The sequence below is a fragment of the Ictidomys tridecemlineatus genome, chromosome 16 (assembly GCF_052094955.1).
Source record: "Ictidomys tridecemlineatus isolate mIctTri1 chromosome 16, mIctTri1.hap1, whole genome shotgun sequence".
NCBI classification, from domain to species: domain Eukaryota; kingdom Metazoa; phylum Chordata; class Mammalia; order Rodentia; family Sciuridae; genus Ictidomys; species Ictidomys tridecemlineatus.
The window spans coordinates 40,032,902-40,056,716 of NC_135492.1; the positions used below are offsets into that span (position 1 = coordinate 40,032,902).

General features: G+C 43.0%; 2 protein-coding genes across 6 annotated transcripts in view; both read right to left on the reverse strand.

Annotated features, from left to right (window-relative positions):
* The window catches only part of Atg7 (autophagy related 7), a 239,697-nt gene extending 227,558 nt beyond the window's left edge, over positions 1 to 12,139 (reverse strand). For both annotated transcript variants that reach the window (XM_005333795.5, XM_021731992.2), the window contains exon 1: positions 12,072 to 12,139. The gene's annotated coding sequence lies outside the window, so the exon portion shown is untranslated. The remainder of the gene's footprint in view (positions 1 to 12,071) is intronic.
* A 3,047-nt stretch (positions 12,140 to 15,186) lies between these two features.
* Positions 15,187 to 23,815, reverse strand: part of Hrh1 (histamine receptor H1) — a 92,763-nt gene continuing 84,134 nt past the window's right edge. For all 4 annotated transcript variants that reach the window (XM_005333796.5, XM_078033476.1, XM_040290916.2 and 1 more), the window contains one exon: positions 15,187 to 18,196. In XM_005333796.5, coding sequence (XP_005333853.1) covers positions 16,695 to 18,161 — 1,467 coding nt within the window. In that variant the 5' untranslated portion in view covers positions 18,162 to 18,196 and the 3' untranslated portion in view covers positions 15,187 to 16,694. The remainder of the gene's footprint in view (positions 18,197 to 23,815) is intronic.

Consider the following 23,815-nt stretch of genomic DNA (forward strand, 5'->3'; position numbering starts at 1 on the left):
AAGATGGTCTATGATTATGCACCTTGTGATGTGGCAAGTACTTCTTCATAGACTGGTTAGTCTAGTCTACACAGAGCACTCTCACACATGCCTTGGTGTCATTAGGCCAAGGAAAATCTTGCCTGATGTTTCATGAAACTCATAACAAGCCACAAAGACTGCAATAGCAGCATCCCACATCCTGAGCGAGCATACTGCTATGCCTCCAATGGCTTCCTCCATACTTTCCCCTGGATACTGCTACTGTCTTCCAACTTTTGTGGTCTCCCCCAATGATACTGCCACTCTGCATCTCTCACTTGATGCTCAGAAAATGCCATGCTACCCAGTGCTCCTCCAGCACCTGTCCTCCTTCCCTTGCAGTGCTGGGCCCACACCTCCCTCCCTAAGAAGCATCCCTCACCCTGACCCTGTGACTAGCTGGCATCTCAGAGCTCTGGACAGCCTTCACTAGCTCCTCCTACCATCTTCACTCTTCTCCTACTTTTCCCTTGGCAGCGACAGGATACTAGCTCTGGCTCCGAGATTCCTCTGCTTTTGGTACTATTTCACAACTCTCTGCTTCCCCATCTGTTTCCATGGACTGGATCATAAATTCCAAAATTACAGATCCTGACTCGCATTCCCCTCAATGCCCCTAATCTTTTGCAGAATGGCTTGCAAATGTTCTAAGATGCATTCTAGAAACCTTTTCTGAGTGTCTTCCCCAAAGAAGAGAAAGAAATAAGCCCAACTTCCATAACTGGCAGGACAAACTTCAGAAACTCACTGTTGTGAAATTTGGAGAATAAAGTAAAAAACCCTGAAGGACAAATGGAGATGGGCCACCCAATCCAGAAGGACTCTAAACCTTTTGTTGATTTTTTAGGACTAGATCTTAGAGGATCTCAGATCTTAGAGGACTGAAAACGGATGTACAAAGCAATTTAAATAAAACCTCGCTCCACCACATACAAAAATAAATCTCTCTGAAAGTACTCCCATGGCTGTGAGTTAAGAGCCTATCTTCACAGTTGCAGAGCAGCTCTCTACAAAAAAATCATCAAGAGTCTGGGGGGTGTGGCTCAGTGACAGAGCCCCACCTAGCATGCCTGATGCTCTGATTTTGATTCCCAACACAGAAGAAGAAGGAAAAGGAGAAGAAGAAGGAGAAAGGCAGGCAGGGTCATCAATTTAAAAGGAGAAAAAAAGTGACATTACTGACAAACTCTGCTAATTAAGACACCATCTAGGGCTAAAGGTGTAGCTCAGTGGCAGACCACATGCTAGCATGTGTGAGACCCTGGGTTCCTGCAACAACAATGAAATACCACCTTCATGAAGGGATTAAGGTTAACATCAGCAGTAAAGGGAAAAATAAACATTGTGTGCTGACCTAAAATGACAAAAAGAACACAGCATCAAATCTGGGTCTCACCAGGAGCAAACATCAGACAAATGCAACCTGAAAACCATTCTACAAAATTACTGGGACTGGTTGTTAAGCTTCAAAAGTCTTAAGATCTTAGAAGTCAAGACAAGACATAAGACATGACAGCTTGGGGACGATCCTGGGATGAAGCCAGCCTCAAGGGATATTATTGGGATAAAATCTGAATAGAATCTCTGGGAGAGGGGAAAATGCAACACCTTATTCTTCTTCTTCTAGGTTTGCAAAGTAAAATATTAATGCCAGGTACAGTGGTGCACATCTGTAATCTTGATGACTTGGGAAGCTAAGGCAGATGGATTGCAAGTTTGATGTCAGCCCAGCAATGCAGGGAAACCCTATCTCAAAATAATATATATATATGAAGCTGTGGATGTAGCTCAGTGCTTAAATACCTCTGGGTTCAGGTCCTAGTGCCAAAAAAAAAAAAAAAAGAAAGAAAGTTAAAAATAAAAAGAGCTAGAGGAATAGGTCAGTGGAAATGCACCCCTGGATTCAACCTCTGGTACCACAAAATAAACAAAAATATTTCGAATATTTTACCACCTGAGCATACAGCTTTATGCTACAACAGGCAAAACCAATCAACGTGACATAAGCTAGAACATTCTTTCAGGGTGGGGCAGGGCAGCTGACTGGGAAAGGGAGTCAGAAAGCTTTCTGGCGAGTTGAAGAATTCTAGAACTTAAGCTGGGTGGTGCCTACAAGGCATATACCTATGTAAACAACCATGAGTGATATACTTTAGATCAGTTCCCTTTACTAATGTATGTTATACCTCAATTAAAGAGCAGAACAAAAATCCCTTATGTTCAATATAAAGCAATTCTACAAAGAACCTTCAGGTGCCGTATTCACTCAGCAGACAACAGATGACCTACTTAAATGTAGCTTTTGTGAAAAGAAATTCATTGCTGTAAATAAGGAGCCTCTGTGAAATATCATTTCCATAACGTTTTCTGGCATTTTCTTATTAACGATGCTGAAGATGGAAGTATTTTGGCTCAGCTGCTTATAAAATTAATTGAAGCAGAAGTGTTTCCTGGGGTGAGGTAGCCCAACCACTCTCCCACCGCGGGGGTCTAACAGGATTGGCCACAGCAAATATCAAGCTAGTGTAGGACTGTTAGAAATGAAGACATCAGAGTGATAGAGAATAAACAACAATCAGATGGAAAAACCAAAGACAAAAAGCCCGTCTTTAGGGGAAATAGACTCTCAAAGGGACAGCAGATAAACAGACCAACCTAACCATGCTGAGAATTCTCTCGCTGTAATTTTCCTGTGTTTTGGAGTTTCTGTCAGCATTTGGAGAGTAAGGGAATTTTTGAGGGTTAGAGAAAGAAACACTAACAGCAGAGGTACCATATAAAGGATGGAAATCTGATCTTGAATCACAGAAAGACAAGTATGAATTTCAGCTCTACTTATACCTGGCTGAGAAGCCTGAACCAGGAGCCTGCATCCCCCTGCACCTTCATTTGCTCATCCGTCAAATATGACGTTGTCCTCCCAGAATGGCACTGGGACATGAGTGTCATCTCGGCTATAGTGCTCAGCGCATAGTAGGCAGTCGACAAAGGGCAGCTGCTATTCATTTTTCTTGTCACTTCCCCTTAGCAGCCAACAAACGCAGCTCCCCTTCCCAGTGTTCACTATGAAAACTTCCTCTGCATAAAATATGCCTGAAGTTGCTCCTCCCTGAAAGGGGTGCTGCAAACAGCAGACAATGCATTAAAACACGGCCCCCATTGCTGACAGCAGGTCCTCAAGAGAAGGTCAAAGGAGCAAGTTCCAGGGGTCAGGAACACTCGTGTTCAATTTCTCTGGGACCACGTGGGGGCATTCACTTAGCAGAAGTGCCAGAATAGTGGCAATTTGGCCCTGAAGCACCTTCTCTGGGCCCAAATGGAGCAGAGAGAGCAGGCTTCTAGCCTCATTTTCCCAGCTGAAGGGCCATGAGCTCAGGCAGCATTAAAAGCAGCACCAAACCACATGCCCCAAGTCCTGCTGACACACAGAGTGTCCTCAGCTGCTTGTGTGTAAAAAGTGGAGGGACAATGGCCAGGAGTGGGGAGAAGGTGATTTCGCACAGGGCAACAATGCACATTCTGTAGACAAACCTCTGCAACTTCCAAAGCTTTGGAAATCATGTGCAAGTCTGTGAATGAGGGAGGTTTAAAGAGCCTCCTCTTTGAGGAGGGCAAGTTCCTAAGCCAAATAAATGTGTCCAGAAAACATCAAGACCCCAAAGTGGTTTTCTTTGTGACTTTAATAAAAAGAGGTTCATTGCTGAAAATAAGAAGCCTCTGTCAGATGACTTCTGTGGTAACAGGCAATCACGCTGGCAATTAGAACAGCTGCTACGAAGGACAGGTAGAGGCCCTTGCCTCCCAGTGAACCACCTCTAGCCCTACAGTTCTGACATCTGCTCCTCCACAGGTCAGTCATGGGAACAGGCACCCAGGTACTTCTGCACTGCTTTCCTCTGTGGTCCTCACCTGGCTCTTCACCAGTGTCCTGCAGTCTCAGTGTTTGAGAAAGGTGCACTGGGTGCCAATGCTGTGGAGTATGGCAAGCCCTGACTGAATGGTAGTTGAGAAAATGTGGGCCCAAGGGAGGGAAAGGAGCAACACAAGGAAGGAGGGTGGCATGCCTACTTTTGAGTTCTTTTTGTTACATCCACCGACCCATGGAGTCATTTCGATCAGTTCTGTGCATGAAGGACACCTAGATTCACCTGAACGCCTATGGGGCCCTTCCATCAATAAACACCTAAAATTTGTGACTTTCTAAAAGTTGACTGATATGAAGGATTATTTCTGTGGTTTTCATTTCTTGTGTTCTTTGAAGAATCCCAAGGCCTTACTCCACTACCCCAACAGTGGTCTCAATAAGAGCCACACAGTGAACAAGTGAACACCCCTGATGCCTATGACAGTGAATAAGCCAAGACACTCAACCCTCGAACACACCACCCTCGAAGCACAAGCTCATTCAGGGCAGTACAGGATCCAAGAAGTGTGTGGATCTGCTCCATGGGCATGTTATGCCACGGAGCTGCTCAACATCTACAAGGACAACCAGATCCTTGAGTTCATCAAGAAAAGAGGGTGGAGACAAACACCCACACCAAGAAGCAACAAGAACTATGGAGCAATGTCCTGGCTGTCATGAGAAGAGCAGTCCCAAGGACTGAGCTCCCTCTTTCCTTTGTGCAGAGTAAAACCTTCAAATTAAACAAAGAATTATATAAAAATAGGAGAGGTACTGAAAGATTGGGCCTAGCAAATATCTGATTTCAGATTTTATAATATCATATTGAATAAGGGTAGGTTCCACAGACCACTGGACAGAGATTTTGCTCACAGAAAAGGTACCATGTGGACCCAACATAATCCACAGAGAACTTCAGTACAACCAGAAAATGGTAGTCCTCCCTCCAGACATTTTACTTCCTTTAGCTAGAGAAGTATTATAACACATCGATCAGGTTGGCTCAAGCCATTTTATCCTAATCTGCCAGAAAATTGTTATTGCATAAACATACCCCTATGCCTATGACATTAATGGCACTCACTTTCACATGGTCTCTTGTACAGTGCACACCCTTATGAAGCAGCCCTGAGGCACCACATGAGAATAATATGGTTCTCTTTAAAAGAAAAAAAAAAAAAGTCAAAACAGAATAACTGCATTTCTGCCTTCACCAGTGAGGAATAATAGACATAGGCTATATGAACCTCAAAAATGTTTCAAGATTGCTCCAGAAATCCTCCGTAGATAAGATCAGAGGATTAAAAACTGGTAAAATAATCCTATAGAAAGATCTGTTTGTTTAACAAATTGATAATTATAAGAAAGGAGTGAATATTGATAAATCTTTGGCTCAGCCTTTGGTCCTGTCCCCTTTACTTCTATTTAATATACCCACAAGAACAGTAATTAACATTACCATTTCATGTGTGCTGAACCCTGTGGGAAGAACTAACAGTGAGGGAAACCCATGAATACAAACTGAGTATCCTTTATCCAAAATGCTTGGGTCCAGAAGTTTCAGATTTTTTCAGATTTTGGGATCTCTGCAGGATAATGAGAATGGGCCCCCAAGTCTAAACACAAAGTCATTTGTTTCATATGCACCTCATACACAGTATTTTTAGTGTGTCTTCCTTTTGATTAAAACCAATCACATGAGGTCAGGTATGGAAGCTGCTCTGTGCCACTTTGTCAACACTCAAAAAGCTTTTGCTTTAGATCACTTCAGATTTCGAATCAGGGATGCTCAACCTGTATATTCTAATTACATTTAGCCACTGATTTGGATGATGATATAGAAGGTCTGCGTACCAATTCCACATAGGACACAAAGCAGGAAAAAAATGGACAATGCAAAAGATGTCTAAAATTCAGAATTAAAAAAAAAAAATTCTGACCAGCTGCAGTGAAAGCCCCATTTTAACAAGATCAAAAATTACAGCACTGGGAGTACAGCTCGGCAGCAGAGCGCCTGCTTAGCATGTGCTGGATTCCATCCCCCGCCCCACAGTGGGAGGTAAATATAGGGCCTCAAATCTAAGTTCAAGAAAACAATTGGACAACAATATAGTCTGATAAAATACAAGCAGAATGCTAGACTGAGAAGGACACAGGCCAGAGATCCAAATTCAAATCCTAACCTCTGCTACTTTTTAGCTGTTATTTAAGTTCTCTGAGTCATCTAACTTCTGAGGATTCTCTTGAAGTCTTTCTCCTCATCTGCACACCGGGATGCTATCCACCATGCAGAATTACTGTTGAGTATTCAATTAGGAAACGTATGTTCCCAGCACATATGAGGTATTAAAAAAATCAAAGCTCGCACACAATCAAAACTTGCATCAGAGATGTCACAGTTACCATTTAGTTATTCCTGTGGTAAACATTTATATTATCTTCTGGTGCCTGTGCTATAATTCAGGATTCCATGGCAAAAAAGCTATGGCCCCTACCTTTAAAAAGCTAATAGTTTTGAAGACAAGACACAATTGGAAAGACAACAGAACAACTTGGGAGTAAAACACAGAGTACAATGTGCTGTCTGTACAGGATACTGAGCAGGGGAAAGGAAGGACACCTAAATTAGAACATTAGACGGCTTCCCACAGAAACCCTTGAGCCCAAGGCTCTGCAGCCTAGCAGTAGATTCTCAACAGGGTCCTCCTGGCATGCTCAGAGAGATGATTCTTTTCTGTTTCAAGCCTGCATACTGCAAACAGTAGAAAAGCAATGGATCTGTATTTGCATACTGCAAACCAGCAGGGCTGGTTCCCTCTCAATAAACATAGTGATGCCCTCTGGTTACTGTCACCAAACAAAGCAAAATAAAACAACTTCCAAATGCCTCCTTGATGGGAGAGGGGAATGTACAGCAGCAGCCGCTCCAGGCAAGGACGGTGGATGAGGAAGACCACAGGTGGAAGAAAGGAAGCTCTCAGCTCCGTATCTTCAATTCCAGAAATATCCCACGGCCTCTGCATAGGCGTGGAATGTTCTTGTCCTCTTCCTCACACCCATCACCTAGTCTGTTTCTTTTCTTCCTTCAAATCTCAGCTCAACTATGCCTCTGAGGGAGGACTTTCCTGACTGCCTTACCTCCTACACAAGCCAATTCCATATCATATCCTCCAAGAGCACTCTGTACCTCACCTTCAGGGCATGTAAGCAATTATCTTACACATTTTCAATATCAGTCTACCCGAGTATAATCAAAGCTCTATGAGAAAGAGACATGTTGGGTTTTCATTTTTCCCCTTTCCTCATTGTTTTCCCAGCATTTGACTCAGTCCTAGCACCCTCTGGGTGCCTAGCAAATACTTGATGAAGAAGAAGCTAAGAATGAATAAAACCGGACAGTATGTTTGAGAAAATATGAATGAGTCCTGTATAGCAGGAAGGAGAGGTATGTGTGGCAAAGCAGCTGGAAACCACATTAAAAAAAAAAAACTGACTAAAAACTACCTCTAGATGGAACTTAAATAAAATGAGAAAAGTGATGGATCTATATTTCAGCAAAAATGTGCATTTCAGAAGGATGCTGCAACACCAGTGAGGACCAGACTCCTAAAGCGTGGCACCCAGCTGGGAGATAGGACAGAAATACAGGCAAGGTGAAGAGGGCCTGCAAGAAGGGAGTAGGGTGAAAATGGAGGAGAAAAGGTGGCAGGACAAGTGGAATGGGTAGAACTCTGACTCCTGCCTGGACTGGAAGGGAGAGGAGAAAGAACAGCACAAGAGGAAAAGTCCAAAATGGTGCCCAGGGTTCTGTATTGAAAGACTACACGGAAGAAAGAGAGGGCAAGATTAGAGGATGAAGAGAGAATAGCAGGTCTGCAGGAAAAATGATGAGCTTGGCTTTGGACTTGCTGAGTCTGAGGAGAGCACTCAGAAGAGACTGGACTCAAGATAGAGAGCAGGGGTCATGGGCACATAAATGAGTATCGAAGCTGTGGATAAGAACCAAAGAGTGAGCAGAGCTTAGAAGAAAATGGCATTTAAGGGACAAAAGGAGAAAAAAAGAGTCCATAATGAAAACTGAGAGGGAAATAGAGACAATAAAAAGTAGGACTGGTTCTGGTACACCAAGGGTAATAGTAGCAATGACGGATGTGCCAAGAACTCAGAAGATAAGAAAGAAAAGTGCTCAGGAGTTTTGGTAACTCTGGGGAGAGTAGCTTTGGTGGAGCGGTTAGACAGAAGCAGGATCTCAGCAAATGATGATTTGAGGAAGCAGAGGTGGCAATTCTAGAACGCTCTTCCAAGAAATGCAGCTAGGAAAATGGGCAGGTGTAAATGGGTGAGGACGTTGTTTCTTTCCAAGGTAAAATAAAAACTAAAAATACTTAAATGGGAAGACGGTAAACAGGAAAGAAAATTCACAAACGCAAGAACCAGGTCCCTGAGGCAAAGGAGATGGGGTGGCAGTACACATTTGAAACAAGCCCCAGAACAAGCACCCTTGCTTTCACTGACTTGAATTAAAGGCTGGAGAAAGGACAGAAGAGGACATCAAAGAGCCTTGACTAAGGGCCACAACTTAGGGAAGCAAAAAGCAAGGCTGGAGGTGGAGGAGAGAAATGAAAAAACAGACACACCAGGAAATTGGCAAGAGAGCTGTCTGAGCACACATGGGGAACGTCAAGGGCTGGGTGGCCAATGACAGCATCAAGAGCATGTGTCTACAATGTAGCCGACAGGGCCTACGGTTTTCCCAAGAAAGAGCAATTCCTGCCCTATCTGGAGGACTCCTTGAGGAAGAGGACTTACACACGCTGGAAGACAGACTGACAAACCAAAAGGAGTTCAAAGGATGATGCAGAAGAAGTATGAGAAAAGCCCAAAGGTGATCATTCTGGAGCTGGACTAGGAAACAGGTGCCACCCAGTCCACCATGGACACAGAAACTTCTGTCTATTCTCCTTTGATTATATAATCAGGCCCTCATGATGCTGGACAAAGGTGGGACGATCAGAATACAGAAAAAGTGAGAAGCCATTACTTGACTTCACTTCTATGGATGAAGGTGGACGACCTGGGCTGCTGCAATGTGCCCTGGATGGTCCCCTACTGGTCCTACCATATGCAGTGCACCCACCACATTACTGCCTGAGTGATTTAAAACTGATGAGAGAATTACACTCTTTTTTACATTTTCAGTACTCTGATCTCTACTCCCACATTTTAAAAATGAAATCTAAACTTCTTAGCCTGACAACACTAACTGCTATTTTTTAAACATCCATCTTCTATTAGAACTAAGTGGATAGCATACCAGCTCATTCAATTTATAATTTTTAAAATTCCCACTCCCCCACCCCCTGGCAGTGCTGCAGATCTAATCCAGGGCTTTGTGCATGCTAGGCAAGTGCTCTACCATTGAGCAACGCCTCAAATCCCCTTCTTTCCTTTTTCATAGAGGAAACTAAAGCTTAGAAAGAAAGTGACCTATCCAAGGTTACAAAACTAGTTCAATGGCAAAGCTAGCACTGGGATACAGGCATATGACACAAAAATCTGTGCTGTTAACATGCTATTGCCCATAAGGCCCTCGTGATGTGGCTCCCACTTATCTCTGTAGTCACCTCTCATCCTACAACTCTATGCTGCCTCTCTGATGAACCACTCATAAGCAATGAGTATACTTACAGTCCTTGGTTCATGCCACCTCCCACCCCTCTTCATCTGGTACAGTCTGCTTATTCTTTAGAATGTGATAAAGCAGTAACTCCTCATACAAACTTTCTGGTGTCTCAGCCTCACTTACAAACACGCCAAAACCTCCTCCACCAAACCTCTAAGATAAACTCCATGCTATAGTTTTCAAAAAGTAAACTCCTTGACAAGAGGAATGCATATCTTACTTATTTTTGCATTCCGAGTTTGCAGTTCAGTGCCAGGCACACGGCAGATGCTCAATAAACACTTATGTTTATTCTCTAGAATGGAAAGTTGCTTGAGATCAACTTCACATGGCTGTGCTTGAAAACAGCTCAGTACTCACTTCCTTAAAGGGTTTCAAAATCATGTCACATGAAAGCACATAGGAATTGACCAAGAAAAACGGAAAGAAGAGTAAGACATTCTGGGCAACAGGAACTACAGGAGCAGAAAGCTAGAGGCAAGCAATTTAATAAGACTAGAGTGCCGAGTTAAGGAATAAGGGACAATATGGCAGTATGAGTTTTCACAAGACTGGCCTTTTCATCATTAGCTCAAATGTTAGCTCAAATGTCACCTCCTCAGAAACTCAAATCTGTCCAGCTGGATGTCTAGGAGGATGTTTTAAAAACATCCCTCAATAAAAAATACATAAATAAAAATAAAAATGCTCCCTTGGTGTCCTCTAAGTTTCTCTCTACCCCATTACCCTGTTTTCTTTTTTGTAGCAGTTATCAGGATCTGAAATACCTACCACTCCTTAAAAATTATGTACTGCTGGACACAGTGGCGCACACTTGTAATCCCAGAAGCTTGTGAGGCTAAGACAGAAGGATTGAAAGTTCAAAGCCAGCCTCAGCAAAAACAAAGCGCTAAGCAACTCAGTGAGACCCTGTCTCTAAATAAAACACAAAGCAGGGCTGGGGATGTGCCTCAGTGGTAGAGCACTTGCCTGGCATGTGTGGAGCACTGGGTCTGATTCTCAGCACTACACAAAAATACATAAACAAAATAAAGGTATTGTGTTCATCTACAACTAAAAAATATTGTTAAAAATACATATTTATTGACAAGCACTGCTATCACCATCAAAAAGCAGGCTCCCTGAAATAGAACTATTTCTGTCTTCAGTGTATATAGTAATGTATGGCACCTAACAAGCACTGGAATATTTTAGTCAGTCAATCAACAAATAAAACAAAATCCTCTATCATTGTGGAGTTTACTATGGATAAATAAATTAAATATGCTAGCCTAGGAAAGGAGAGACCTGGAAGATAAACTCTTAGCTTTCAAAGACATATAGAGCTATTAAATGTGAGGGTGATTTCTAGAACCTAAAGGAGAAACCTGATAAGATTATTGGATAACTTCTTTTAGCTCAGCATTTCAGAGTCAGAACTAGGAAAGACCAAACGGAAGCAACCAGAAGTATTGAGGTTTTTGTCACTGAAGAAACAGACCAGTGAGCAAACGGGTCATGGAAAAATATCCAAGTAGCCAATGGTAAAGGAAGCCTAAGACAGAGGCCCCAAACTGCAGTCACAGATACACGTGGGCACAGATGTACAGCTTTGAGAAACACTGAATTAGTTGCCAAAACTTTATGAAACAATGGAGAAGCATATTAGTGGTGCTAAAAACTAAGGGGACTACATATATGCACAAATGCACCCTAGCCTTAGTTTCATTTCTCCATTAAGTACGGTGCTTATAAAAATTCAATTCAGTAAAAATATGACTTTATTTCTGACAAAGAAATTTTCTTACACTGCATTTACCTTACCTGACTGATTTCTCTTAAGCATTAGTTTGTAACTTCGGGACCAAACCAAGGAATCAAGAGCCTTAGTTTAGAAAAGCCTTTAGAGGGCCAGGGATGTGGCTCAGTGGTAGAGCACTTGCCTAGCACAAGCCAGACCCTGGGTTCCATCCCCTGTATCGCAAGAAAAAGGGATGGAAGGAGGAGAAAAAAAGAGAAAAAGTGTTTAGGAGACTTAGTTTAACTTCATTTAACAAATAATGTATTACTGCTCCCACCTCACAGAGGAGGGCAAAAAGGGAAGAGATGTCCAGAGTCACAGAGCAAATTTGGGCAAAGCCAGGACGAGAACCCAGATGTCCCAACTCCTGTGTTTTAACACGGGATTCTGAGCACTCCCTGCCAGAGGACAGAAGGGGGACTGACTTGGGAAATAAGCAGAAGTTTTCTAGTCAGAAGACCCCGGACTGAACCAGTGTGAGGGGACGTGGATGGAGAGGAGGGGCGACAGGCGTTCTCAGTAACTCCCCAGAGGTGGGAGGACCGCCCTGAGGTGGGCGCTAGAGGATTCTGAAACGCGAAGTGACCTTCGGCCTCGCAGCCGAGCTCGCCCCCTTCTCTTCAGGACTCCAAAACCAACCCCGCAGGAGCCCACTCCTCCCTCAGCAGCCGCTGCTTACTTACCGCCACTCAACTTCCGGCAACCATAGCGTCGCCCTCAGCGCGCGCCCGAATGACGTAAGTGGCCCCGCCCCCAGCCACCGGGTGGGAGATTTATGCGCATGCGCATAGGGCCCTGGACCAGCTAAGTGAAATGCGCCCCTAGCACCTGCTTGGATGGGAGGAGCTTCAGTCGCTGGGAAGGCGGGCGTCAGGATGTGGGCGAGGTCCCTGGTTGAGGACTCTATCTGGGCTTTGGGAATAGGAATGTCTATATGCTGGTTAGCCTTTTACAAAAGAAAAAAATAAAGATCCGTGGCCTCTCTTGATATCATAGGATGAGAGGAATTATCATCCCCTCTGGCATCTTCTAGGACAGGCGGCAATGGCCTGCCTCAAACAAGCAGTACAAGGACCATTTGAGAGGCAGGTGTGAAGACAAAGGAGATGAAAATTTCAATAGTAAAAGGCCACGGAAGGTTGACAATAACCAACCTACTTTTTTCGGAAATCAGTCATTATTTTCGGAGCACACCGCTGTCATTCATTCTAAATTATTTCTTGAGTATACACTATCTGCCAGATAGACGTTGAAGATTGGACTGTGAATATTATGCATTTCTCAATCTGGCCTTCTATAGTCTCACAATAACAAGAACAATGACTAGGAGTTATTATCTATCATGTTTTCTGGGTTTTACATCTCTAGTCTTCCAAGGTTGATGTTTTATTATTATCCACATTTTACATGTGAAAAAACAGAGGCCAGGAAATTTTAAGCATCTTGCCTAACAATTAAAGGGCTTTCAGGCCAGGGCAGTAATCCATTTGTTTTGATAGAGCTGGATGTTGTGGCCTGTAATCCTAGCTACTCCACAGGCTGAGGCAGGAAGATCACTTGGGCCCAGGAGTTTGAGGTCAGCCTGGGCAACATAGCAAAACACACACACACACACACACACACACACACACACACACAGTCGGTAGGAATGCGACCTCTTATTGATAGAGAACAGATAGATGTCAACTGTGAAGTTAAGGGAATAATTCTAAAACTGAGCCCACTGTGCTGACCCCCACATGCTTTCTCTTAAAAAAAAAAATTACCTGCAGCCCTGACTAGCCTGAGTTGACAACATATGTTACATTCCTCAGCAAACTAACTGTTAGCTGCAGGAGAAATGCAGATCCAAAATTCCAATGAGAACACAAGTTATCCTGAAGGGAGAGGATCTGGTAATTCTCCACACAGACAAGATCCCAGAACTCAGGCAAAAAAGGAAGACTTCTCCTAACCCTAAATAAAATCTGTAAGAACAAGGTCTAATTAGAACCAGTCATTATGGGTCAAAGTGACCTAGAGTTGTCTTGTGCAGTAGGGACTTGAGAATCTCATGTCAGTCTGCTGTCAAAAGTAAAGAGGTGTTGGAGGTGGGGAATCAAGAGGTGAACCTAGGTGGGAATCTCTGGAAATTTCCATGGGACCCCCAATAAAACTGGAGGCTAGGAGAAGCATACTGCCCTTCTCCTAAGAGGACCTACTCTGTCCCTTGAGAGTGTCCTTTTTTCCTTTATCATATTCCTTCTAATAAACTCATGTCTGTCACTCTGAGCAACATGTATGAAGTATTTCTGGCACGATGGCAAGAATCAGGGTGAAGAGGGGGTCTCCATGATTACCTCAGCTTTGTGCCAGGCCTCTGCCCCCAGTATAACACTATCAGAAAAATATAGTTGATACCTTCCTTCTAGCCTTTGCGTAATTGAGCACACATAAGCCTGGGTTGAAGCTAGTTGTTAAGTTTGTTTCCCTGCTGGGCTTTGAGTTCTTATGATACCCACATCATGGAGTTTCTGTCCAAGATACAGTGATTCCCACTTCTCTGGGAACTATCTCCAGCCATTTTGTAACTACATATGCCACACCAGTCTTAGCCACCCAACAAAACTGTTTGGAGTAGTAGACATCAGATGACTCTTTACCCCAAGTTTTTAATTTCTAAACTGACATTCCTAGACAGTAAAAACCATAACAGAGGTCAATGGTAGCATCCTAGAGGGAATTTCCTCTCTGTGCTTCTCCTTTTCACCCACCATAATGTGATGCAGCCGAGGAAGATCTACACCAGAATTTATGCCATGTTGTTTGGATCTTGCACCTCCAGAGGTTTACGAGTCACGATAAAAATATTTCATTTATAAAGTAGCCTGTCTCAGATATTATGTTATAGTAGAGAAAAACAGACTAATACATAAAATATATATTGTTTAAGAAGCCAATGTTTGGTAAAGTATAAATTTGACTAATTGGTCAAAGAATTGTCTTGAAGTTGATCATGCTCAAGTCCATGAAAAGAATCAGAAATGAGTTTCTGAATTTTCAAGATTGTCAGTAACAATCAACAAAAGTTGTTCTCTGTAACAACTTTTTCCTAGGAGGTATTTATTTTAATATTTAAGGTAGAAAGTCTGGTTTCATGTGCAATCCTTCAGCCATTGATTCTTTCCTAATAGGTTTGGACTGAGTTATCTCTGTGCCCTAGTCCAATGCCTTTCATGAGTTTAAAAACTGATTCAATGTTCAGACAGAAGTAGAAAGGTCTTAGGTTTCCCTTTGCATGTAACAAGGAAATCTTACTCAGGAGGATATTGTAAAAGGTACAGTAAAGCACAAAGTCTGGCACCTGGCATGTGCTCAATGTGTTTTTAAAATTTATATGAATGTCCTATGTATACCAACACTATGCAAGCACCAGAGACACTGCAAATAATAATGCATGGAAATTGTTTCTCTTGATTCTTCCCATATGTATTTATTGACCCTTTTTTGTTCTTGTCAGACTCAAATCCAGGTCTCTTTGACCCAAAATCAAAGCTCCTCAGCATGTCTTTTGACTAGCTGTCTGGGTTGTTCCTCACCATAAATAATGGGCACTTAGCCTCTTATCTATGTGGAGTGTTTCTTTTATGTGTTCTCTGCTCCAGAGGGCCTTGGGGGGCAATCTCATCTGTCTCTCTCATGAGTCTTCTGGCGAGCGATTTATAAGCTGGAAGTGGACCTGTTACAGCTTCTGAAACCAGGAACAAAGTCTCTGAAGCTCCCAGGATCTGAGCAAGAAGAACATTCCAGGATGCAAAGTAGAATGAGAATGAAGCTTTTTATAAAATATAAGTCCTTTTTGAAAGACATTCACAAATGTTGACCAGAAACCCCTTAGCAAGTCTTATAACATTCCACAGTACATTTCAATACATTTTCTCAGTTCAACATACTTAGAAAGGTAGAAATAAATAACAGTATCAGTCACATAACAGTATCCTTTCAAACATCATATTTAGGTAGGTAAAAAATATTTCATTTTAATGGATCATGCAAACAGGAACACAAGACACAGGCATCCCTATTTGTTACACATATTAAACTTTAACATTGTTTTAAAACATAAATCACAACCAGACTGCAACATAAACATCAAATATAACTCACTGTATGTTCTTACACTTTTGCTAATTTTTAGTTAATACATGTAAGTATAAAAGAACATGATAACTTTTGGACTCACAGAGAAAAAATGCACAGTCCCTTCAAAGGGTCATCTGCAGCCACAGATGTGTTCCATGTCAGCTGTTCTTCTTTTCAACATATTATTTTGGAAATTGTCACCACTCTTGGGAATACTGTGTGTGTACTTAACAGGATGCATTTTTTGCTTTTTAGAAAAAAATGTGTTACAATGAATTGGAACCCCCCAGGGTTTTTCATTCTAACTTTCTCATATAACCAGCTATGTGGTCTTGGGCACCTCATTTCACCTCATTTGCTCCTCTGAGAACTGGAACCTATAAGGCCCCCTTCTGTTGTGGTATCATGGGACTTCCATGAGGTAATCCTGGTCCATCCCTAAAGTAGTCTGGCTTTCTTGCTCCTACTCTTTTGTTTCGCTTTTAATACACACTTGAGAACATTTCCTTTCTCTTTCTTTTGAGGGCAGCTTTTTGTCACCATGTTTTTAAGGGCCAAAAGGAAACTGGGGTTGAAAACAATGGGCAGGCAAGCTGCATAACTTCCTATCAACTCTAAGACAAGCATGAGTGATAAAGAGTAAGGCAGAATCTTCAGCATGGATCAGACCTTGGTTCTAGAGAAAACTGTAGAAGGGGCTCAGAAGAGAAGTGTTCTGAGAAGTGGCAGCCACAGGGGAACCGCTGTCATGCCTCTCCAGGTGACCCCTGAAAGGGGGCAACAGCTATTTGTATGTCTCTGCACAGATATCTAGCTCTGTTGTAGCAAGAGTCCCAAATCTCCAGTGGATCTCTATCCAGTGTCCCTTCAATTGCCAATTAATTCCAGTCTGAAAACTCAAATTACAGTAAGAGTCAGAGGCTCCCACTTTTCCCCCATGAGAGCAGGACAGCTCCACCCAGGTCTTGTTCTCTTACAAATATTCTGCTTTCTACTCCAATCTTTGCACTGACCACGACCACCTGCCGTTCTTCCCTGAGAACTTTTCCACACAAAGCAGCCCCTAAGACTGTGCTTTCAACTCCTTTCCAGAAAGCTCAGGTGTGTGGCAATGCCAGGCTTTCCTCCTCCACCTCCTTCTTGGACATCAAGTATCATTTTGTCAAAACCTTTCAGTGCCTCCCTTAGGAGCGAATATGCAGAATTTTCTTGAATGTCTTCTTGAAGTTCTCATTGCACAAAGGATAGATGAGGGGGTTCAGAGTGGAGTTGATATAGCCCAGCCAGATGGTGAACATGTGCACTTGTTCATTGCAGCAGCTCTCACAGAAGGCAATGACCATAAAGAAGATGAAGTAGGGAATCCAGCAAAGGATGAAGGCTGCCATGATGAAACCCAACTGTTTGGCAGCTTTCCGTTCCCGGTTCACGTGCAAACCAGAAATGTACTGTCTTGAATGGGAGCGAAGCCTCTTCCACGTGAACTTGATGTAGTCCAGGCCTGGGTTGGACCCACTTCTCAATTTGTCTCTGCCCAGTGCTGGTTCTGTGCTGGTATCTGAGTCTGTCATGCGGCCAATGGACTGGCTCTCAACCAACGTGTGATCCACTGATATTTCACTGACCCGACGGGTGTTTAGGCTTTGTCCCTCTGTCTTGAGCTGGCTCTGGCTCTTGTCCACGGCTTCACAGCCCCTGCCATCTCCCTTTGCCGCAGTCTGTGTCTCCACAAGGTCAAGTGGAAAGCAGGGGAGTTTGGCTGCTTCTCCATCCTCCTCTTGGCTCAAGGAATCTGGAGATTTCTTCTCCTTGGTGTCCTGGAATGATGGCTTAAAAATAGGTCCACCACTGGCATCTTTCGACTCCCTTTTCGGAGCCTCCCAGGGAGACTCCTTCTCTGATTTTTTGGGGCCCACCTTGGAATTCTCTGGCTTCTGTTTAATTTCTGAGAAGGTAGGAAGGGATCCATTGATGAGCTCCCGGTGCTGACAGTGTCGTCGCACAGCCTTGTAGATCTTGAAATAGAACCAGAGCATGAGTAATGTGGGCAGATAGAAGTTGATGATGGCAGTCATGATCTTGAACCAGGTGACGTCGTAAAAGTCTGTCTCACACTTGTCGTCCCGGCGCCTCGAGGTGTGGGACATGAAGTGATGCCAACCTAGGATAGGAATGACCCATAGAAAAGAAAGAAACCAGGCTCCCAAGATGGTGGCCGATGCTCGGGTCTTGGTGCGATACTTCAGGTACCTGAGGGGCTGCTGAACAGAGCGGTACCGATCAATGCATAAAATGAAGACACTGAAAATGGATGCCGTGCTAGCCACATAGTCCATGGAAAGCCAAAAGAGGCAGAGAGGGCGACCCAGGGACCACTTAGTCATGACGAGGTACAGGATGTTCATGGGCATAACCACAGCGCCCACAATCAGGTCTGCCACAGAGAGGCTCACGATGTACAGGTTTCCCACAGTATGCAGCTTCCGCTCACTCCGTACAGCATACAGCACCAGCAGGTTGAGTGCCACTGTGACCAGGGAGATGCTGCTCAGGACCACAACCAGGGGCATTAACTGGGGGCTGGCCATGGTGGTCTTGTTTCCCTCACACATCTTGTCTTCTAAGACATAGGAGGAATTGGGAAGGGTCATCGGCACAAGGACAGTCTCCAGCTACGGCTCACCCCCTGGGAGAAAAGATAAGGATCAAGGTCAGAGATTTGGTGATCGGTAGTCAATTGTGTTCATCAACTAGACTGTATGCTGTCATGGGTAGTGATACTGCTGGTGACCTACCTCACTTCTTCCTCATTTATTCAATGACTTTTTATTGAATTCCTGGCATTGCTCTAGGTGTTGGGGACATGGCAGTAAATGAAATAAGACAAAAAAATATTCACTCTCATTAAGTCATGTTCTAGTGAGGGAGTTTGGCCTAAACAAAATAGGTAAGTAATTTATAAAAGTCTCATTTTGCACATATTCTGGGAAAGTGAAATCCATCCTAATTGGTCTAAGCTGAATATAAAAATCTAGTTTTTCTTTGGAAGTGGTTGATCTAGGAGTGGCCATAAGACACAAATGTGGCCAAGGAAATAGAGGTGGAGTCCAGAGAGAGTTCTTCATCTCTGCAAAGGAGCAAAACAAGAAAAAGCATTCTCTCCCATATGTCCCATTCTTCCTGAAAGGAAGTGAGGTAGTGATGTTTGTAGCTATGGCAGTCATTGTGGGATCATCAGGGAAATACGAAGAAAACCTCTTATCACTGAACTGTTAAATCAACCCTGGAATCTCCTCCCTCTAGACTTGTTAGCATGGGAAAAAATGAAATGTCTGTTTTTACTGAAGTCACTGTCAAGGGGGATTTTTATTAGCAGCTGAAAGCATCCCTTACATGGGAGACAGGCAGGTCAAGGGGATGTAGCAAAGGTATAGAAATCATGAAACAAATCTAGCATATCCCTAAGAACAAAGGTTCTCAGGCTAAAGATGTACATCAGTGGTATAGCAGGTGCTTACTGTGTGCAAAGCCCTGAATTTCCATCCCCAGCAATGCAAAAATTAACTTAAAATAGGAGAAATGGGAAGAGGATTATGGTATTTGAAAAGCGTATCTGCTAATTTACTTTTTATTTGATAAATAAAAAATATTTTTGTTATTACACTATGTCAAGTAATAACTATGTAACAAAACCTTTGCAAGTGAAGGCAACATAGAAAGCAGGCTGTATCCTCTGTTATTGTTGATCCTTGCTGTTTGTCAGCTTTCAATAACTATAACAAATACTGGAGATAATCAATTTATGAAGAAAGAAAGGTTTATTTTGCTCATGGTTTTGTAAGTTACAGTCCAGGATGAGGCAGGCCCATTATTTTTAAGCTTCTGGTAGGAATGCTGGATGGAAACAGTGGGGAGCAAATGGCAGAATAAAGTGCCTACCTCATGGCCAGGAAGTGAAAGAGATAGAAAGGGCTGAGGTTCCATAATCCTCTTAAATGACAGGTCCCATGACCTGAAGACCTCCCAGTAGTAGCCCCCGCCTCTTACAGGTTCCACCACCTCCCAATAGTGCTACCCTGGTGACCACGCCTTCAACAAACAGACCCTTGGGGAATACTCAGGACCCAAACTAAAAGAAGTGGAAGGGAAGGGAGGTGTTAAGACTTATAGAAAGAGTTGTTGTTAGATTTAAATATTCAATAAGAAGTATAATTTTAAGAACACTGAGGCACACTAACAAAGAGGGCAGATTTCTCTGAATAATTTAGCAGAAATCAAATTATTTTTACAATAAGAAAAATTCATAAGTTCTCAAGCAGAAGGCTAAACCCAAAGCACTTGGTTTTTTGTTTTTTGTTTTTGTTTTTTGGTGTATGTGTGTGTCACTATGGATTGAACTCAGGGGCCTCTACCACTGAGCTACATCCCCAGCCTTTTTATTTTACTTTGAAGTAAGGCCTTGCTAAGTTGCTGAGGCTGGCCCTAAAACTTGCAATCATACTGACTCAGCTCCCAAGTTGCCAGGATCACAGATGTACACCCTATCATGCCCAGCAAAATCCAGATCATATTCCAAACAAAAATCAGGACTCCAAGGCATCTGATCCTTGTGCAAGGACCTTTTCAAGATATTTCATTGAAAAAGCTTTGGAAGATCTCTAAGAGCTTTTCTCCTCTTAAGAGCCTCTCTTGAGGTGGGTTTCCATGTTCCCCTCCAGCTCTGCACAGTCACCTGCAATCAGAACACTCCCTGCTTCTCTGACTTCAATACCATTTCTTTGTGCGACACCAAGTCGAGCCCTGTCGCTGTCACTCTACTGCCTCAGAGATCTTCTCCACTTACTTCCTTATATTTTGGTCATCACCTCTATGAAGACAAGCCCCAAACCTACAGCAGCAGCATATATCTTTCTTCATCCCTACATCCAGTGCCAAATTCATTGCAGCTGCTTCATCTTCAGCCTTGACTAAGTCAAAATCCACTGCAGTTGTCACAGCCTCCTTCAAAAGGCAGAAAGGAGGCTAATGAAGGAAGGAAGGAATTTATTTTTTATTGTTTGGGTGAGAAGAAAGCAGGAAGTAGCTCCCTAAAATAATCCTGTACTGGAGGCATTCTCAAGGCAGCACTGTTCTCCCTTCTTTCCAAAGATTTTCAATTGTCTTTGCCCTAGTGCTGGACACACAAAGGGGCACTACTCGTTTAAAATTCTGTGAAAACTATCATGTAATAATTAATTTGACAGACAATGGTTTGTCTTTGTTAAAAAAATATATATTTTTCATTTTTGATTTTAAAAAAAAGACTTCTATGTACAGTGGTGAGCAGTAGTCCCAGCTACTCTGAAGGATGAAGTAGGAGAAGCCCAAGTTCAAAACCAGCTTGGACAACTTTGCAGGACCATGTCTCAAAGCAAAAAATAAATAGAAAGGACTGCTGGGCTTGTAGTTCAGTGGTAAAGCAACACTGGGTTCAGCCCCCAGTATCAAAAAACAAAACAAAAAAAAAAGGAAAATGTGAAGCTGGGTGTGTTGTAGCTCAGTGGAAGTGAGAGGCCCTGGGTTCCATTCCCAGCACTGCAAAAAGAAAAATAATGAATTACTGAATGAGAGACAAGAATGCTCTTAAGGATCTCTGCTAGGAGCTTACTCATTCAACAAATCTTTTCTGGTGAAAGATTTCTTTTAGCTCCATGATCTGCTTTGGGAGGAAGAAAATCCACTTTTGTCTTCAAAAGTTTCAGGACTTGCAAGGCCACTGCAGTACCAATGGTACTCCCAGTGCTTGGACTAAGGAATGCAGAGCCAGTTCTGAGGAAGAGGAAAAGCCTTTGGGAGTAATGTGACCCAGGCACTGAGCCTAGAAAAACCCAAGCACACAAGAGAGAGCAGCAAAGAGATGTGTCACTCAGCCTGAAAAATGCTGGGGGGAGTTCCAGGGAAGTAGGTGAAGCCTTAGAGAGCGATCTGAGGAATGGTAGGACAATTCCAAGGAAGGAGAAGCCTTGAGGACCAATGGGACCCAGGCACTAAGACTACAAACACACAGGGAGGGCAGCACCAGAGGCCTGTGGAAAGGGATTTTCCTTTTATGGTCAGTAGAAATCATCATCTACTTAATGTCCCACACAAGACCAGCTACCTAATTGCCAAGCCCAGTCAAAAATGGAAAAACAAAACAAATCAACTTTTTATTTTTTTGCAGTGCTGAGGACAAATCCCAGGGCCTTGAAGTGTGCCAGGCAAGTGTTCTACCACTGAGCCATAACCCCAACCCCCAAATAAAAAAATGTTTAAGTGGTTAAGAATTTGAAGATGATGACAGCACAGCATTCCACCAGGCTGAAGGCCCTGTGTACGCTGGGCCCAGGAAGCCAGCCCTGCACTGTGCCTCTCATGCCAGTCTGAACAGGCTCCAGTCAGTGAGATGATTAAGTAAGGCACTTATCCATCCCTTGGGCATCTCCACATTGAAAAGCAAACACATGAATGGTTTTCCCTGTACACATTATAAAAAGAAATCCAGGGGCTCTAGCAAAGAGGGTGGGAGATATATGGGCACACAGATCCTTATTTGGTCTTACATGGCACAGGAGATACCAGCTGGATCTAGGACATCCCCTATGAGGTAAAAGCCAGAATGCAGAAGATGCAGGCAAGAGGGGGTGTTCTGGGCCAAGAGAGTGGATGCTGGCAGAGGCACCTGGGACAAGAATATTTTGGGATGGCAAGAAGACACCTTGAGGCTGTCTGTAGCACTGGATCAGGGAAGATCGGCTGAGATGGCACTGTGGGAAAGTTCTGCAAAGTAAAGACTATTAGGTAAAAAGCAAAGATGCACCCTTCTCTAAGAGACTTGAGTGTACAAGCAAATCATTTATTTTTAATTAAGGCAATGGCTGCATACCAAACCCATTAGCTGGAGTGGGGCCTTTTACTAGAGTGACTACAAACAGTCTAATCCAATCACATCCACATGCCAGCAAATAAACAGGCAATCAACATTCCTTTTACACCCAGGAAGCAGATGTAAGCTCAGAAAGTAAGACAGTAAGAAGCCAAAACCTGAGTGCTCCTCATACACCAATTATTAAACACTCACACAGTCACTGTCTGTTGCCGGAACATTGTCTTTTCTGCAGCATCCCTAGTGGCTGCCCCCTCCAGACATGATGACTAAATATGTGACACTGTCAGATATTTTCTGGGGGACAGACCATTGATCTAACTGAAGAATTTGTGCCTAGAACTACTACATTCCGTTGCCAGCCCAGGAATATGGTTTTCAGCTCAAATCAATGGAAGACTTTCTAAAAACCAATGCAATCAACAATGCAAAGAAACTGCAAGCTCTCCATCATGGGAAGCATGCAAGAAGAGGTAGCTTTGATCTGATTCCAGATTAGAAAATTTTCATCTTTCTCAAAGGCAATTATTTACTTAAGTTTTTAAAAACTGCAGATGTTGGTTTTAGATATAGTACCCAAAGCACCTCATACAGTGTCTCACATACAGAGGGGCTCAATTATTCCAACTATTGTGTTTTCTTCCATTTCTGGCCCAGTCAGGCTAAAAGGAATCATCCTTGATCTCTCCGTGTTTTCCACTATGGCAGAAGCTATTTATAGACTCATCTGGTATTTAGGAATAGAATACCGCTTTTTTAGACTAGAGATATTTTCCAATTTCCTCTGTAGCTGGGTGTAAACAGGAGACTAACTTCCAATGGAATATAAATGGAAGTGTAGTTTCAAGTTCCTACTCTGAAAGGGCAGGTGTGTGCTGTACTTTGGCTCTTCAGTGTTCCAGCTGGCTGGGATGCAGATATGATGAATAGAGTTTAAATATTCATCCTGGGACCATAAGGAACAGACACAAAATGAGGAAGGGAAAGCAGCAATATGGGACTGCCCACCTCTGAACCTTAAGTCTATATCACTAAAGCCACTGTTACTTGGATTTTCCCATCAAACACAGTCAAACCAAATGCTAACTGATACAGTGCTCCTGACCTTAAGGAATTATAAATTAGCATGAGAAAAAAGACACAAGAGAGACAGAATCAAAAACAATAAAGAAGTCTAGAATGAATCTAGAACAAGTGTGATGACTGAAGTAAGATCACAGTAGTTGGCAGGAGAGAAGAAGGAGCAACTGACTCTCCCAGGGTGGAATGCCATGTAAGGAAGGACACAGGAGAAGTTACATGTGAGCTGGATGAGTAGACGTTAACCAGGAGGAAGGAAGAGCTACTTGAGGCCAAGATATAGAAAGAATGAAGCATGGAGCCAAAGTTGAAGAACTGGGA